Below are 16250 nucleotides of genomic sequence, written 5' to 3' on the forward strand. Positions count from 1 at the left end.
GAGCGAAGTCCAGGGCGCTGTTGTGAGGCAAGCATTCAGGATTGATACAGCGACTTTTGGCCATGTCAAAAGTTGTGGTATGAGCCTCATCTCGTCTCATGCCTTGCTCCTGTGTCTTTCCCCCGGTGCCATAGACGATCATGCTGTCCTAGATGCGATCCATCGCAAGTCACATTCGATTCGGCCTGCATGAATTCTGTCTCATCAGAAGTGGAAGTCTTCGGCCCTATTTGACACGGCAAGATCGTTTCCTGCGGCATAATCGGACATATCAAACGCGCATCTCGCCCGTGATTCGAAATGCGCCAGCGACAAACGATGTCAAACTACGACCGTATCAAGAGGAGAGTATCCAAGCGGTACTGAAATATCTGGCAAATGGCGAGAAAAGACTGGGACTGTCCCTGGCCACCGGGAGTGGCAAGACGGTAAGCCCATCCTTGACTCTGGCGCAACAGCATCCTTCCTAATCCTAGCAAGGTCATCTTCAGCCATCTCATAGACCGCGTTGCGCCTCCAAACGAACGAGCAAGGCAGACACTTATCCTTGCTCACCGTCGCGAATTGGTAGAGCAAGCGGCGCGCCATTGTTCTAACCTCTATCCCGACAAGACCATCGAGATTGAAATGGGCAAGTCACATGCTTCAGGACTTGCCGACATCACTTGTGCATCCATTCAGAGCATCGTGTCTTTCGGCCGGCTCGACAATTACGATGCCAGTCGGTTCAAGTTACTGCTCGTGGACGAGGCCCATCATATCGTTGCACCAACCTACCTCGAAGTGCTGGAACATTTCAAGCTTGTTGATCGGGAGAAAGATCAACAGGGCGAGACGGCGCTGGTCGGAGTTTCTGCTACATTCTCAAGGTCGGACGGTCTTAGGCTGGGTGCAGCCATTGACCATATCGTGTACCACAAGTATGTTACGATTGTCGATGACTGCAGATCGCACTGCTTACTGTGACGCAGGGATTATGTTGATATGATTGACGATAAATGGCTGTCCGATGTCAAATTCACCACCGTGCAATCCGGAGCGGATCTATCACGGGTCAAAACCTCGCATGGCGACTTTCAAGTTGGGAGCCTCTCGAAGGCAGTGAATAAGGCGGAGACCAACACTATCACCGTCAGGTCCTGGCTTGCGGAAGCGCAGCACCGCAGATCCACTCTCGTGTTCTGTGTGGATATTGCGCATGTCACGAGTTTGACCGCAGCTTTCCGTGCTCACGGAATTGACGCCTACTTCATCACGGGCGACACTGCGGCTGACGTTCGTGCGAGGCGGTTGGCATCTTTCAAGAATGGAGAATTCCCTGTACTTTTGAATTGTGGCATATTCACGGAAGGGACGGATATTCCGAACATCGATTGTGTGCTGCTCGCCCGCCCTACTCAGTCTCGCAATTTGTTGATTCAGATGATCGGCCGTGGATTGAGGAAGATTGCTGGAAAAGAGGACTGTCATGTCATCGACATGGTCGCCAGTCTTGAGCGAGGCATCGTTACTACGCCCACGCTGTTTGGGCTCGATCCACACGAAGTGGTGAAGGACGTGGATGCTGAGAAGCTCAAGCGGTTGAAGGAGCGCAAAACTGCCGACCGAGGTCTGGAGACGCGAGTTGCTACGTCAAGCGGCGATGCAGCGTCCAATGACAACCGCCACATCACATTCACCCACTACGACGATGTCAACTCACTCATTGAGAACACATCGGGAGAGCGGCACATCCGGGGAATCTCCAACATGGCTTGGGTGCAAGTGGATGATCGTCGCTACATCCTCTCGGATCGATCAGGCTCATTTTTGACAATCACAAGCGAGGAGAAGAATTTCGTTGTCACCGTCACCGCCAAACTGTCCAAGCTGTCCGAATCGAGCACTGCGCCATATCGCAAGGCACGAGGCATTGCAACGGCATCAACATTCGAGGACGCGGTGCATGCAGCCGACACATATGCCAAAGAGAAGTTCGCGGTGCAGTTTCTTTTCGTTCATTCACCCTGGAGGCGCTTTCCAGCAACGCCAGAGCAGATTGCCTTCCTGAACAGATTTCGGGAAGAGGGGAACAAGCTTCAGCCCGGCGGGGTGACGAAGGGGAGGGCTTCGGACTGGATCACCAAGCTCAGGTTCGGCGCACGGGGAAGGGTGAAAAAGATGAAGAATGAGAAGGCGAAGGCGGAGAGGGTGCGGGAGAAGGACGAACGGTGGCGAGAAATGCAGAAGAGAGCGGAGGTGAAGGTCGGCCCAGTGGAGAGCTGATGCCTCCATGTAGTCTAGAAGCGTCGTAGTAATCGTCTGAACGTTCGAGATCCTGCACGAATGGAGAGGTGGATGTACTTGGTATGGCTTGCAGTGCGCCACGTTAATCCGCAATGTCGGAGCATGACGAGTCCCCTGCCCCATGCTGATCAAGCAACGCCTTCTAAGCATGACTCAAACACCGCGTCCAACACACCAGTCTGCAAGATGCGGTGAGGGTGTGCGGCTCCGCGGCTTATACCGAGCACAGCCCGCCAACACATTCGCAGTAGCGCCGAGATTCGCCATACGACACAGTGTCGGTGGCTCGGTCTTCTCCATTCGTTTTATCCTCAGCCTTGTGGCAATGCCACAGCCCAGGCACCACTCTGCTTCGCGGGTGGCGCCAAAGTCCTCGAAAAACCCATGTGCGATCCTCAACATCAGAGACATCCAGTGGGCGTTGGCTATGGCCGTCAACCGACTGAAGGAGAACACCATGCGGCACATCTCCTTCGCATGGCGGCAAGCGAGACCCTCCAACCCTTCTCGCGTGCGCGCCGGTCTTGTCCTTGCAAACGCGTCAATGTAAAAGAAGCGTAACTTCATGCACTCTGCTGTGAGAAGTAGGAACCATACGACAGAGACTCGCGTAATCGTTGTGGCGCCTTTGTAGTCCAGGAAATCATCAAATGTTCGGGACGTAAGGATGAAAATGTGCTCCTCGATAGTCGGGTCGAAAGCATCCTCGTCTTTCAAAGCAACTTGTCTGGCGTGGCGATGTTCGCGCTCGCCAAGCAACCATGCGTTCAGTTCTTGACAGATGCGATCAATGCTATGGAAACCGTCCAATAGTTGCGAAACCGTTGTGCGTCCGTTCTCTGACATAAGCTGTTCCGCTCGCCCAAGAGCGCCCAGCAGCCGTGACGCGATCATGTACCAGTCCTTTTGATTCGACTTATTGATATAGAAATGCTCCGGAAACGTGGTGGCCTGGACCCAATCCGATCGGGCGAAGACTAGCGGTCTACGACGAAGCATTGCAAGCCATAGAAGAGGAAGGCGAAGATTCTGATATAGACGTCGGTCGAACTCGTTCTGAAAATCAAATGCGGACGGACCGACTCGCTGGAGATATTCGTGCACGCCCCAATAATGCACTTCCCAACTGTTTTGGCGGCGATGTTCTAATGGCATTGCATCGTCATAGAGCCCTATGACCATGATGGCGTACAGGAGCTTTCGGTGGTTGGATGTTGGATGGTCAAGTCTAGTGACCTCGCGCCTTAAGGCGTTGATTGCGTGCCCATATGCAACTTGGGACACTCTCAGTAGGCTTTTGTCTCCATTATGTGCGCCGAAATGGGCAAAGCAAAGTGAGTCGACGGCATGGCTGACGAGGGGGGAAGAGAGATCCAGAGCTGGCACGCGGCCAAGGAATGATCCCAGCTTAGCGCTGCTGGCCTCACCCAGTCGGGATGGGAAGTGGTGTTCGAGAACGTTGGATAACATCTGAAGCTGCTCAAGCGATCTCGAGTTAATTGCATTAGCTGCGCTGAGTGTGATACCATCCCATGCGCTTGCACGAGCACGAGTGCGGGCCAGCATCGCTGACGCATCCGCAATGCTCAGTTGAAGTACCTCCTTTTGGTCGCTCAACGCAACATTTCGATCGAATGTGGCGCCACAGGGTGCGAGCTACTATGGGTTATCGCATATTACTAACAGCTTCTGGGCTCTACTCACCTGTCCTCCTGGCTCGGCGCGAACAGCCAGTTCTATTTCGCGATAGCCCAGGCACTGCCGACCTGCGAGCGCGCATTTCAGACAATGTGGCCGAGTTTCATCGCATTTCACACGTCTCGCGCTTTGCGTTTCGATCTCATTAGCTGGCCTTCTGATTATGCCGCGTTTATGTTGGTGCACTTTTGCTTACCGACAGGTGTGACATGCGCCCCGAGACGGAGCCGTGCTTAGAGTCCTCCGCCGCTTTAGAGCATTCCCCTGATTCATCTTGGGAAGCTTTGGGCGCACGGCCTGCCTGTGACAATACCGCCGCAAGGGTGGCATAGCCCGGCGTGAGTAAACCAACGGGGGAAGTTGGTTGGAAACGAAGCATCGATCGTGGTGTACAATCGCAGAGTGCAAAGTTACAACGGACGAACGGAAAGCCTTTTTACGCCAGGAGACCACCTACATGAGGTCGAGATTTCGATTCTCCAAAGGGAAGTAAGTCACTTCCAAAAGTGGCAAGATAGAAGCGGTGACAAGCGGGGACCTGAGGGTCGGACAACCCCGTCACATGTTAGTGAGTTGCAACACGGTACTGTGTAGTTGGATCAGCCTCAGGGCAGATCCGAGGTGGGGAGCGGTGTGGTCACGAGTCAAGGTATGATGCAAGATGGTCCCGCGCATTTTCATCCCCAGGGTTGCCATGACTCTGGACATCTACTTCAATCCAGCTTTGCGCATCTTCCGAGATTTGCAGTTTTCCGTCCTCGCTTTCACGCATTCCTCTTGTTCTCATGGCGGGCTCCTTTGGCAGAGTGGCCAAGGCGACCTCTTTACTGCCTCCGAAGTTCCAACCAGGAGGCACAGAAGGACCGTCATTCATCGGGGTGATGGGAGGGAGCGCGAACGACACTTGCACGCACGGCACGCGAGTTCATGAAATATACTCGTCACTCAATCGGAGCAATGCTCTCTCGCATGTCAATCTCCCAGGCCCTGCAACATCAGACGGGGGGATTTGTTGGAAAGGTGAAGTGAGAGGGTAGTTGACTTCCACATGCGGCGAGAGACGCACGCTGTGCCGTCGACCTATCAGCGGCGGCAGCGGACGAATTAGGTTTGGCGACCCCTGCAGACGAAGGGTCGGCTTGCGCGTCACAGCCTTGGCTTCTCTTTTTTCTCGAGTTTGGGCGGATGAATCAGCCGCATTGGCCTCTTCTCACTGGTGGACCTGCGCCGGAGCTTTGCCATTCGGAGCAGCGTGACGATTGCGGCTCTGGCTGCGCGGATTGTCTGCGCGCTGGGACGTCGTAAAAATTCGCAGGGGCGCACGCGGCCAGGAGGTTGTCGTGTTGCGTCCCGCCACCCGTCTGCACGCAGCCTTGGCCCGGCGGTCGTACGGTTGCTTCGCGTGCGACAATCATTGTGACCCATCATCATCATCATCATCAACACAACATCAGAGAAGACCAACAGAAGCTGCCGTGCGTGAATATCTGGTAAATCCCCGGACTCGAGCGTGCAAGTGTCCACCGCAAAACTTGGCCCGGGCACGCTAGGCGACGTCAATAATCTTAAACGGAGAAAGCTCGAGCCCTCATCTCATCCATCCTCCCCCCAGCTACCGCCTGCCGCCGCACACGGCCTGGGCCTGGGTGTTCACCTTCTCCTCCACCCCAGTCCGACTCGGCACGCCTCGGTCTTGCCCAGGCTCGCTGCGAAGCTTGTCCTTGCTTCCTCTCCCTCCCCTCCGCCGCCTGCTGCTTGTGCCATTCATGTCCTGCTGAGCCTCTGTGTGCGGGCTCAATGCGAAGACGACCGTCGGGTTCGGCCGAAGATGACGAAGACGCCGACAGCACTTGCGCCAGTCCCAGCCCGTCGTCGGACAAGAGCAGGGACATGGCGGCCTCGACGAAGGAGTCCCCTCGCGCTGCCAACACCCCCTCTGGCGCACAGCAGTCTGTGAAGTCTGCCGCGGATCGCAAGACCGCCCGCGAGCCACGCCGATCCACCAACCACGACCGGCGCACCTCGTGGCCGCAGACGCCCGCCTCTCCTCCCGCGCTCGCCAAAACGCCCCTCGATCCTCTCTCACAGAGCAAGGAAAACAAGCAGAATGGCACGGAGCAACAGCGCAGCCACATGCGGAGTGCGTGGAGGTGCTCCCTCCTCACTCTGGCCACCAGCGCATGCTCCATCCTGCTCCTTCTCACCATCGTCCATTCTTTCCTGCACCGCCAACAAGACCCCAAAGGATGCGCCATGTCCTACATGAGCCCCATGTTCACCCGCTTCACCGACTTTGACACCGAGCACACTCGCTTCGCCAGCAAATATTCCCTGTACCTGTACCGAGAAGGGGGCGTGCACGAAGACAATCGCCTCAAGGGAATCCCCGTCCTCTTCATCCCGGGCAATGCTGGCAGCTACAAACAGATGCGGCCCATCGCTGCCGAGGCGGCGCATTACTTCCACGATGTCTTGCGCCATGATGCTGCTGCTCTGCACAACGGCAAGCGCCCACTCGACTTCTTCACCGTTGACTTCCACGAGGAATTGACGGCCTTTCATGGCCAGACTCTTCTGGATCAGGCAGAGTACCTCAACGAGGCCATCGCCTACATCCTCGCCCTCTACCTCAACTCCGACAGGTCACTGCGGGAGCCTGGGCTGCCTGAGCCCAAATCCGTCATCATCCTCGGCCACTCCATGGGCGGCGTTGTCGCGCGCACTATGCTCCACATGCCGAACTACCAGCTGAACACAATCAATACGATCATCACGCTGTCCGCGCCGCACGCACGCGCGCCCATCTCTTTTGACGCGGATATGGTGTCCACGTATCATGAGATCAATACCTTCTGGCGCGACTCCTTCTCCGCCATCTCTCCCGCACGGAATCCACTGGCGGACGTCACGCTGGTCTCGGTCGCGGGTGGCGGGCTGGACACGATGATTCCTTCCGAGTACTCCAGCATCACCTCCCTTGTGCCCGACACTCACGGCTTCACAGTCTTCACCTCGAGCATACCAAACGTCTGGACCGGCATGGATCATCTTGCGATCATGTGGTGTGATCAATTCCGGAAAGCGCTCGTCAAGGCTCTCTTCGATGTCGTTGATGTGCGAAGACCTGCGCAAACCGGTGCGCAACCTGACCGCGTCGCCGCGCTTCGGCGGCGACTTTTGACCGGGATGGAGCGCGTGGTGGACCAGACTGCACTGCATCAGGATCCTACCTTGTTCTTGACGCTCGAACACAGCTTCACCACCATGATGGCGCACGGCGAGCGACTGCAACTTCGTTCGATCGGTGAGGCCGGGCTCACTCGGGCACACGTCATGCCAGTCCCGAGCCAGCTTTCTGCCGAGGGCGGCAAGTTTACCTTGCTAACGGACCAGACACTCGGTGTCGGAAACGACGATGCACCCATTTCAGTCTTCCTTTGCAGCGTTTCCCCTCCGCCTTCGGGAGCATCCATCCTCACCTTTGCCATGAATCACGACACCGAGGGTGGCGGCGTTGGCTCGACTCGGCTTGCTTGTAAGAATGCAGCTGCGGACGTCTCCCTTTTGCCGGCTTCCACAAACGAGTCCACGAACGCCTTTGGCCCCGCCAAGCCGTTCTCCTACTTGCAGTATAATGTCGCCGACCTGTCGGACACTCAGTTCGTAGCGGTCGTCGAGAATGCTTCGGAGCCTTTACCCGGCTGGCTTATTGCCGAATTCACGACTGCTTCCGACTCGACCATCACCATCAGCAAAGGCCATCACCAGATCCTGATGAATGGGCTGCGCCGAAAGTTACCCGCAGACCGGCCAATGATGATGGAGGTGAAGATTCCGGAGGTCCACGCCACGCTCTTCGCCTATCGTTTCGAGATCGAGCGCAGGCAATGTCGACACAGCGAAAGCTTCGCACCGCTGTTGCGGCAGTATATCCAAGAGCCCTACGAGTCGAAGTACTTTGTCAATGCTCGAGCGGGCAATATCAACGTGCATGGCATTTCACCGTACATGCCTCCTCCACTCAGCGGCGGTGGCGCGAGCGAGGGCCTCTCCTTGCAATTCTGGACCGATCCCGCGTGCAACTCCACCATGCGAATCTCCATCCACGTGGATGTACTGGGCAGCGCCGGAAAGCTTGTCATGCGCTACCGCGCGGTCTTTGCCGCCTTCCCTGTGCTCGTTGTCGCCATTGTCCTGCGCAAGCAGTTCAAGGTCTACGACACCACCGGGGTGTTCATGAGCTTCTCGCACAGCATGGACCAGTGTCTGCGCACATCCCTCCCCACCATCTTCACCGCCCTGACCTTTCTCGGGGTTGCATTCTCCAAAGCGAGTAAAGGGCCGTGGACAGCCAACTGGCTGAACAGTGCAACCAGCAGCACTGCCGAACACGCCATCGATTTCACGACGAATGATCTTCTACTGGGCAATTCCGATCCGTTTTTCTGGTTTTTGGTTCCCTTGTTTGGCCTTATTAGCGTCGGCATTTGCATCGCGGTCAACTACATCGCGCTGACCTTGCTACATCTCTTTGCGATCGCATACTCGCTCATCCACCGCTGGACATCGCGCTCCGACGATCCTCGAAAGCCCGCAACCACTAATTTCGCTTCTTCGACGACGCAGCAACGCTTCATGACCATTGGGGTCCTGCTGTTGCTGGTCAGTACAATAATTCCCTACCAATGGGCGTACCTGGTCCTCTGCTTTGTGCAAATCATCACCTGCACCCGTGCCCTCCGGACCGCGCGAGAAACGCAGTCGGGCCACAACTCCAACTTTTACAACTACACCCATGCGATGCTGGTCGTCATGCTCTGGATTCTGCCGCTCAACATGCCCGTGCTGATCGTGTGGATCCACAACCTCGCCGTCCATTGGTTTTCCCCTTTCTCCACGCATCATAACCTTGTTTGCATCCTGCCGTACATCCTTCTCGTCGAGACGATGAGCATGGGCAATATGGTGCCTCGTCTGACCAGCCGGTATGTACCTGAGGGAGCGTGCAGGAGCAGATTTCCCCCAAGCTAACCATTCCCACAGCGCTCGCTACCTCACCAACACCCTCATCTTTGGACTGGCGCTCTACGCGGCCATCTACGGCGTCACGTACGCATATCGCCTGCATTACCTCGTGAACGCCCTGTGCGCGTGGCTATCCCTCATCCATTTGTCTAATGGACCGCTCTCGCTGGCGAGGCTTTCCCAGTACCTGCCCGGGTCGGGGAACACTACGAAGAAGAGGCCATGACGCCGGACGGCGCGCGTGGCTGTTGCAACTGTACATACAATAAAGGAGTAATAGCTTAATGAGTAATCCAACATTGTGCCAAGAGTGCTTTCATTTTCGTGACGGGTATCATGCTCTGCGCTGTCGTCCGCTATAGTGCATCCCAGAACATGCTGGTGTAAAAGTTCCGATCCATGCGCCTGTCGACGTTGATGACATTTACACTGCCTTTGACACTGTTCCCCATTCCATCTGCATTCTGCGACGTCGGCAGCTTGTGAACAACAGCGCGGGTGAATTCGCCGGTCGCCGGGTCTTGTGTGGCTGATATGTCGAGAGACCGGTAGATGTGCAGTTTGAGTCTGTTGCGCACGCAATGTCAGCCATGGATCGTCCTCTCGATTACGACGAAGAAGCACTCACACAACCTCGTCCTCGTTCCCGCTGTCCCTCCTCCAACCCCCTTCCACTCCCTGCTTCTCCAGCACGTCCAACTGCTGCCTCAACCCAGCAATCTCGCCCTCCAACCGCTCACTCTCAATCTCCGCATCGCTCGCGCCCTTGGCCACGCGGAACTTCTCCGTGTCCATCTTCAACATCCGCGCCGCATGCCCGCCCGCATCGTGCCGGTCCTCCTCCCATCTTCGCCCTTCTTCGAGCCCATTGAGGCGGCGCGAGAGTGATTTGAGCAGTGCTTGTTGGTGGTCGAGGCGCGAGGTGCGCGCGTTGGAGAGCGAGGCGAGGGAGTCGGAGATGCGGGAGATGCTGTCGCGGTCGGGGGCGATGTGGAATTGCGCCGTCGTTTCTTTGAGCAATTCTTTGGGGTCTTCGTCGAAGAGGACCATGTTGGCGTTTGCGATTGTTGTTTGGAGTATGACGTCGCGTAAAGTGCTGTCGATTTGTTCATGAATTCGTGAGGTTGAAGTGTTGATGGACCCCAAACAAAGCCGCCGCCCCACAGCAACGGCGGAAGCTTGGACCCGCGCCGAGCCTTGTCCAAGCCCCGACAGCTCATCGGCCCCGCTTTTCCAACTATCGCCAACCACCTACGCCATCTCGCAAAAAGCTGGTTGTTCGTGCATTTCTGCTGTGTCTTCTTCGTTGCCCTAAGAATACCGTCTGGTCCTTGTTTTCGCCTCATTCATGATTGCTCAGCTTGCACCAGACATTGCAATCGTGGCGTATCTACGATAGACTCGAAGATCATCGACGCGAGTATGGTGCGGTGGGGAAAGTACGTGGTGGTGAAGCCTTCCGATCCCATCCTCTCCGGCTAACCAGACAAGGTTGTTCCAATGGAACGAACAAGACCGCCGGCACCTCCACGATGAATTCCAAGCCCTCCTCCCCACTCACAATCGCGAAGACCTGATCGCTTCCGCAATCCCCCCGAAACAAGTCACCTACATAGCCTTGCGACTCAAATACCTGCTCGAAGAAGTCGTCCCCTGCGAGCTGCCTGAGGAAGCCGTCACGAAGCCTCACAGCAATGTCATCACCGACGGCGTGGTCAAGACGGCCAAGTCTGCCGGCCAAGTCAGCGGCATGAGCGAGGACTACGGCGCGTGTGTGGTATATTGCCTGCTGATTGTTAAGAGCTGGTTTCGCCGCCAGGCCCAATTGGAGCTGTGGGATGCCGACCTGCATGACCTTCGTGCCACTGCTTGCGAGAAGCTTGCTAAGATGATCATCGAGGAAGAGGAGGACATCAATTACCTTATGCAGGAGGTGCTGCTGAAGCGCTACAGCATTGTCGTGGATGGCGAAGGTGATTGTCCCGATAATCCTGTTTCCCTCGGCAGTTACTGACAATTAATAGATACCAAGCCGTCCAATGCTATAGAAAAGGCCGTCGACATTCATGCTGTGCGTGTCATTGGCAGCAGCGGCTACCAAAAGTGCATCAATTACCTCTGGCGTGGCTGGCTCGTTCAAGACGACGACGACCCGTCTCGCTTTGTAGACTACAAGCTCAAGACTTCGACCAACTACTGGGACCATTTCGATCCCGATCGCATGCGTGTCCCTCAATACCAAAACCTCGTCCAGATCCTCATCTCGCTCATCTACCTCGGACTATACACGGGTGCGATCAACACCATCAACCCCACGGGTGACCTTGACCCCGTGGAAGGGCTCTTGTACATCTTCACCCTCGGGTTCATCTGCGACGAGGCCGGCAAGTTCTGGAAGGTCGGTCGCTACTACCTCGGCTTCTGGAACATCTTCAACTCCACCCTCTACGCGCTCTTGACCGTCTCCTTTGTCACTAGGATGATCGCTCTGACCTACGACATCGACAGCGACTACCGATTCGGCATGAACAAATTGTCATACAACTTCCTGGCATTCGTTGGGCCCATGTTCTGGATGCGCCTCCTTCTCTACCTCGACAGCTTCAGGTTCTTTGGTGCCATGCTCGTCGTTCTTAAAGTGATGATGAAGGAATCGCTCATCTTCTTCGCGCTCTTGATCGTCATCTTCATTGGCTTCGTTCAAGGCTTCGTCGGCATGGACAACAACGAAGACTTCCAGCTCAACGACTTGAGCTTTATCTTACGTATGATGTTCAACGCCGTGCTCGGCGATCCCAACTTCGACGGCTGGGATGACTTCGCCGCACCGTTTGGCCTCATCCTCTACTACATCTACAACTTCATCATCGTTGTCATCCTGCTGAACGTGCTGATTGCACTCTTCAACAGCGCCTACGAGGACATCACCTCCAACGCCATCGACGAGTACCTCGCCCTCTTCAGCCAGAAGACGATGCAATTCGTGCGCGCGCCAGATGAGAACGTCTTCATTGCCCCATTCAACTTGATTGAGATTTTCGGCCTCGTCATCCCGCTGGAATGGTGGATGCCGAAAGCGCAGTACGAGCGCTTGAACGACTACATCATGGGCTTCGTCTATTCGCCCTTGCTGGTCGTCACGTCCTTTCTGGAAGTCAGGACGGCGCGAAAGGTGCGGTGGAATCGCAGCCGCAATGAAGCGGATGAAGACACGGTGGAGGAGTGGGAGCAGCTGTGGGGCGACATGGACTTTGAGAGTACCGGCTGGGCGAAGCGGGTGGGCGATACGAAGCCGAATGTGATTGTCGATGGGACGTTGTTGGAGGTCCGGGAGCTGAGGAAAGAGATCAAGGAGTTGATGGATATGGTGGAGAGGCTGAAGGGCTCGTGAGGAATTGATGAGTCTCGAGTTTTATGAGTGTACAGAGGGAAGTGACGGTGGGGAGGATTTGCTTGTCAATGACAGACATGACTCACGGAGTATGAGCAATGTAACGAGTGCAAGATGGCGAAAAGCGAGAATGGGAATGCATATCTCTGAGGAATGATCACTAGACGTGTCTGGGATCTGATTACAAACCCGCAAAGTCGAACAAGACTCGATTCAAATTCCTGTAGTCTATTGGTTTAACAAGACAATCTAAACGGGTTTAACGACAGTATCCAAAGTTCGCACTGATTTGCGTGCTTGTGACCGCACAAGCATATTTAAAGGCGAGAGAGCACAGCGTCCGCGCCAGAGACCTAGCAATGATCAGCGGAATGCGAGTACTTGGTGAACTGGCTTGACTTACCGAGACTTCTCGGGGGCTCTTCTCAATCTCCGCGTAGCTGACGGTGCCATCCTTCTCGACAATAATGGCATATCGTCCAGTCCGGTCTCCCATGCCCGCCATCCAGCCAATGCCCTTGCTGAAGTTCGTCTTGGTATCAGACATGAACTTGATCTTGGAGTCGCCGGTCACGCCTAGTAGATACGTCAGAAGGGAGATTACTAGCAATACAGACACATGGCTCTACCGTTGACTTTCCCCCACGCAGCCATCACCCAAGCGTCGTTAAAAGCAATGACGATAACGAGGTCGACACCCTTGGAGGCAAGCTTCTCGATATTCTCAATGTACGGAGGCAGGTGACGGGCTTGGCAGCCGGGCGTGAAGGCACCCGGGACGGAGACGATGACGAACTTCTTGCCCTTGAACTCCTCCGAGGCATTGTAGGTCTGGGGAACTCCACAGGACGTGGGATCCGCATCCTGGATTGGTGCGTACCTGATGTTGTAATCAGTCGGTTGCTCGTATCACGGATGCTTCCATTGGAGATGACATTACTCGAATTTGACGCCTTCGGGGAACTTGTCGCCCACTTTGAGCTCGCTGACGTTGAGAGACATGATTGCGATGGGACGAGAGTGAGAGATGCTTGGTGGAAGTGATGTTGTATCGAGATATGTCGTCTCGGGTATTGCGAACGAATGTGGATGGGGCTTTCCCGACGCCTGGTCCGAGCTTCCAACGTACGGTTTGGACTTTTTTGTTCGTGGAGATTGTCCTGCGGGCATTCACTTGCCGCTGGTTGTTCTTCTCCATCCCCTGGCCATTTCCCGAGTTTCGAGTCGCATAGACGGACCACTTTTCCTGCATAACACTGCAGGTCTGTCGCTCCCCTCCAGCGCGTGTGCACTGTACTACTCCTCGCGATCTCACCACCACGTTCTGGAAAAGATGGTGGAGCCGACCAATCATCATCGGCCAGGACTCGCCAAACTTCCTGTTGACCTCGACATCACCACCACCGTCACCGCCATTGCCGCTCTTCTAGCTGTCTGGCTCGCATATCGACTCCTGCGAATCGATGCAGAAAAGGCAGTCACTTTCACCGTGCCCGCTCCCGAGCAGACTCAAGCAGGATGGCGCGGCAAGACCCTGGATCGGCCGGACATCAAGGTCCCGGGTGTGACGAGCATACAATGCTACGCTCCCGCAACCGGCCAGCTGCTGGCTCTTGTCAATCCCGTCACTCCTGCCGGCATTGACAGGGCTGTGGAGAAAGCCACTCATGCCCAGATCGAATGGGCTCGTACCACTTTTGCCCAAAGGAGACGAGTCTTGAAGACTTTGCTCAAGTTTGTCCTCGACCAGCAGGAGACCATTGCGCGGGTGGCATGTCTCGACAGCGGAAAGACGCGTGTCGATGCCATCTTCGGAGAGCTGCTGGTCACGGCCGAGAAGTTGAAGTGGACTATCAACCATGGCGAGGCTGCTCTCAACGCTGAAAGACGTCCGACCAACTTCTTGATGTTCTACAAGCGCAATGAGGTGCACTATGAGCCGCTTGGTGTCGTTGCTGCTTGTGTCAGCTGGAAGTATGTTTCCCTGCTCCCTCATTCCCTACCGCCATGGCACTAATTCATGTACTAGTTATCCTTTCCACAACCTCATAGGACCAATCATCAGTGCTCTGTTTTCCGGGAACGCTATTGTCGTGAAAGGCAGCGAACAGACTGCCTGGTCTTCGGCCTATTTCATCTCCATCGTCCGTGGGGCACTCACGGCTTGTGGCCACAATGCCGACCTGGTTCATTCCATCTCGTGCTGGCCCTCCACCGCGGACCACTTCACCAGTCACCCAGGAATCGCTCACATGACCTTTATAGGCAGCAGACCCATTGCACACGCAGTCGCCAAGAGTGCAGCAAAGACCCTCACCCCTCTCTGTGTCGAGCTGGGCGGCAAGGACGCGGCCATTATCCTCGACAACCCCACTGGCGTTCCCGAGGAGCCCGAGGCCATGACCAGAATTGCTAGCATTCTTATGCGAGGTGTATTTCAATCTGCTGGCCAGAACTGTATCGGCATCGAGCGAGTGGTCGCCATGCCCCAGGCCTACAACAGGCTGCGCAACCTTTTGCAAGAACGCATCCAGAAATTGCGCGTCGGCAGTGACCTCAACATGGACCACGTTGACATGGGTGCTATGATATCGCCAGCCTCCTTCGACCGCTTGGAGAAGATCATCGCGGAAGCAGTGTCGCAAGGCGCACGCCTAATAGCTGGTGGCCATCGAATCGAACACGCGCAGTACCCCCACGGCCATTACTTTGAGCCCACCTTACTCGTCGATGTGACGCCAGAAATGCGCATCGCGCAAGAGGAACTCTTCGCGCCCGTGTGCGTGATGATGCGCGTGGACAGCGTCGACGATGCGATTCGCGTCACCAACAGCACCCCTTACGGCCTCGGTTGCAGTGTCTTCGGTCCCAACTTCTCCTCTGCATCGCGCGCCCAGCTCCGTCGCGTCGCTAACGAGGTTAAGAGCGGCATGGTCGCCATCAACGACTTTGCCGTCTTCTACGCCGTTCAACTGCCCTTTGGAGGCGTGCGAGGGTCCGGCTACGGTCGCTTCGCCGCGGAAGAAGGGTTGAGGAGCTTGTGCAATGTCAAGAGCGTGTGTGTGGATCGATGGCCGTGGTTGATTGGCACGAGCATTCCTTCCAAACTCGACTACCCCATGCAATCCGGCGCGTTTCGCATGGGACAGGGAGTGGTGGAGATGGGCTACGCGGACAGTTGGATGAGGATGTTGGGCGGGGTGAAAAAGATGATATAATGCAGGGGAGGATGGTGCATTTGATTTGCACGTTCGCAACGCTGGTGCAGTACGCTCTACCGCTATCTGCCTTGCATAGAGCTACGGACCATCTTCACCGTACGATGCTCACAGCCTCCAGCATCCCGATACCTATCGTTGCTGCACAACCTCGGACGAACGGTGTCGATGAATATCGGAGGCCAAGACCGCGCTCGCATGCTCCACCTCTTCTTCCGGGGGTTGGGAGCTCCACCCCTACGACGGTGGCCCGCGATGGTCGATAGGAGGTCGTTAGCGCCTGATTCTCATCGCTGACATGACGCCTAGGCTGAGCTCCTACCTCCGCCGACCGGGAGTCGGGGTGTCCTTGTTCGGGAGATATCAAGCTAGGTTTGACCCTCCAGATGTACATCGCGGATCCTCCACATTCGTGCGAAGGCAGCTTCCCGGAAAGTGACGCAGCCAGCAGCGCAGCGATGTCTGGCAGATGGGTGGCTATCGGAAGCTCGAAAACCCGACCTCTTATTATTCAACTCCTTCGCCCCAGACGCACCTCTGTAGCCCTTCTATCCTTCGCCGACCATCACATGTCAAACGTGTCGGCGTGTACAGCAGTACAATTTATGCCTAGCGCATGCCACGCTGGACAA

At 55.8% G+C, this 16250-nt stretch overlaps 7 protein-coding genes across 7 annotated transcripts; 4 read left to right on the top strand and 3 right to left on the bottom strand.

Moving 5' to 3' along the window:
- Window positions 1-152: 152 nt before the first annotated feature.
- Window positions 153-2265, top strand: BDY17DRAFT_256748 (DEAD/DEAH box helicase-like protein; the record flags this gene model as incomplete). The annotated part of the gene is made up of 3 exons (XM_033731624.1): window positions 153-428; window positions 481-920; window positions 972-2265. The coding sequence occupies 3 exons, from the start codon at window positions 153-155 to the stop codon at window positions 2263-2265; spliced, it is 2010 nt and encodes a 669-aa protein (XP_033586134.1).
- Window positions 2266-2352: 87 nt separating this feature from the next.
- Window positions 2353-4479, bottom strand: BDY17DRAFT_41517 (uncharacterized protein). Its single transcript, XM_033738362.1, has 4 exons — window positions 4181-4479; window positions 3991-4111; window positions 3370-3942; window positions 2353-3315 (listed from the first exon to the last, which is right to left on the bottom strand). Exons 1-4 carry the CDS (start codon window positions 4312-4314, stop codon window positions 2440-2442), a joined length of 1704 nt encoding a protein of 567 aa, XP_033586135.1. The 5' UTR covers window positions 4315-4479; the 3' UTR covers window positions 2353-2439.
- Window positions 4480-5874: 1395 nt separating this feature from the next.
- BDY17DRAFT_257426 (PGAP1-like protein-domain-containing protein) lies at window positions 5875-9235 on the top strand (the record flags this gene model as incomplete). Its single annotated transcript, XM_033731684.1, has 2 exons — window positions 5875-8969; window positions 9028-9235. 2 exons carry the CDS (start codon window positions 5875-5877, stop codon window positions 9233-9235), a joined length of 3303 nt encoding a protein of 1100 aa, XP_033586136.1.
- A 73-nt stretch (window positions 9236-9308) lies between these two features.
- BDY17DRAFT_349099 (kinetochore protein-like protein spc24) lies at window positions 9309-10122 on the bottom strand. The gene is made up of 2 exons (XM_033738158.1): window positions 9638-10122; window positions 9309-9576 (listed from the first exon to the last, which is right to left on the bottom strand). The coding sequence occupies exons 1-2, from the start codon at window positions 10057-10059 to the stop codon at window positions 9366-9368; spliced, it is 633 nt and encodes a 210-aa protein (XP_033586137.1). The 5' UTR covers window positions 10060-10122; the 3' UTR covers window positions 9309-9365.
- A 309-nt stretch (window positions 10123-10431) lies between these two features.
- Window positions 10432-12400, top strand: BDY17DRAFT_318915 (receptor-activated Ca2+-permeable cation channel; the record flags this gene model as incomplete). Its single annotated transcript, XM_033736231.1, has 3 exons — window positions 10432-10448; window positions 10501-10982; window positions 11034-12400. The coding sequence occupies 3 exons, from the start codon at window positions 10432-10434 to the stop codon at window positions 12398-12400; spliced, it is 1866 nt and encodes a 621-aa protein (XP_033586138.1).
- A 317-nt stretch (window positions 12401-12717) lies between these two features.
- BDY17DRAFT_327525 (peroxiredoxin-2D) lies at window positions 12718-13402 on the bottom strand (the record flags this gene model as incomplete). Its single annotated transcript, XM_033737686.1, has 4 exons — window positions 12718-12753; window positions 12804-12976; window positions 13030-13280; window positions 13341-13402. The coding sequence occupies 4 exons, from the start codon at window positions 13400-13402 to the stop codon at window positions 12718-12720; spliced, it is 522 nt and encodes a 173-aa protein (XP_033586139.1).
- Window positions 13403-13733: 331 nt separating this feature from the next.
- Window positions 13734-15618, top strand: BDY17DRAFT_313360 (Aldehyde/histidinol dehydrogenase; the record flags this gene model as incomplete). Its single annotated transcript, XM_033735705.1, has 2 exons — window positions 13734-14374; window positions 14430-15618. 2 exons carry the CDS (start codon window positions 13734-13736, stop codon window positions 15616-15618), a joined length of 1830 nt encoding a protein of 609 aa, XP_033586140.1.
- Between the last annotated feature and the right edge of the window lie 632 nt (window positions 15619-16250).

This window comes from Neohortaea acidophila, assembly GCF_010093505.1.
Source record: "Neohortaea acidophila strain CBS 113389 unplaced genomic scaffold BDY17scaffold_11, whole genome shotgun sequence".
Classification (NCBI taxonomy): Eukaryota; Fungi; Ascomycota; class Dothideomycetes; order Mycosphaerellales; family Teratosphaeriaceae; genus Neohortaea; species Neohortaea acidophila.

Coding starts and splice junctions, on each gene's coding strand:
- BDY17DRAFT_41517 (XM_033738362.1), bottom strand. CDS start 4,314: ATGCCACCCTTGCGGCGGTATTGTCACAGGCAGGCCGTGCGCCCAAAG. Junction 3,943..3,990: donor GCGCCGAGCCAGGAGGACAG/GTGAGTAGAGCC, acceptor AACCCATAGTAG/CTCGCACCCTGTGGCGCCAC. Junction 3,316..3,369: donor TGCACGAATATCTCCAGCGA/GTCGGTCCGTCC, acceptor CGTCTATATCAG/AATCTTCGCCTTCCTCTTCT.
- BDY17DRAFT_349099 (XM_033738158.1), bottom strand. CDS start 10,059: ATGGTCCTCTTCGACGAAGACCCCAAAGAATTGCTCAAAGAAACGACG. Junction 9,577..9,637: donor GGGAACGAGGACGAGGTTGT/GTGAGTGCTTCT, acceptor CGTGCGCAACAG/ACTCAAACTGCACATCTACC.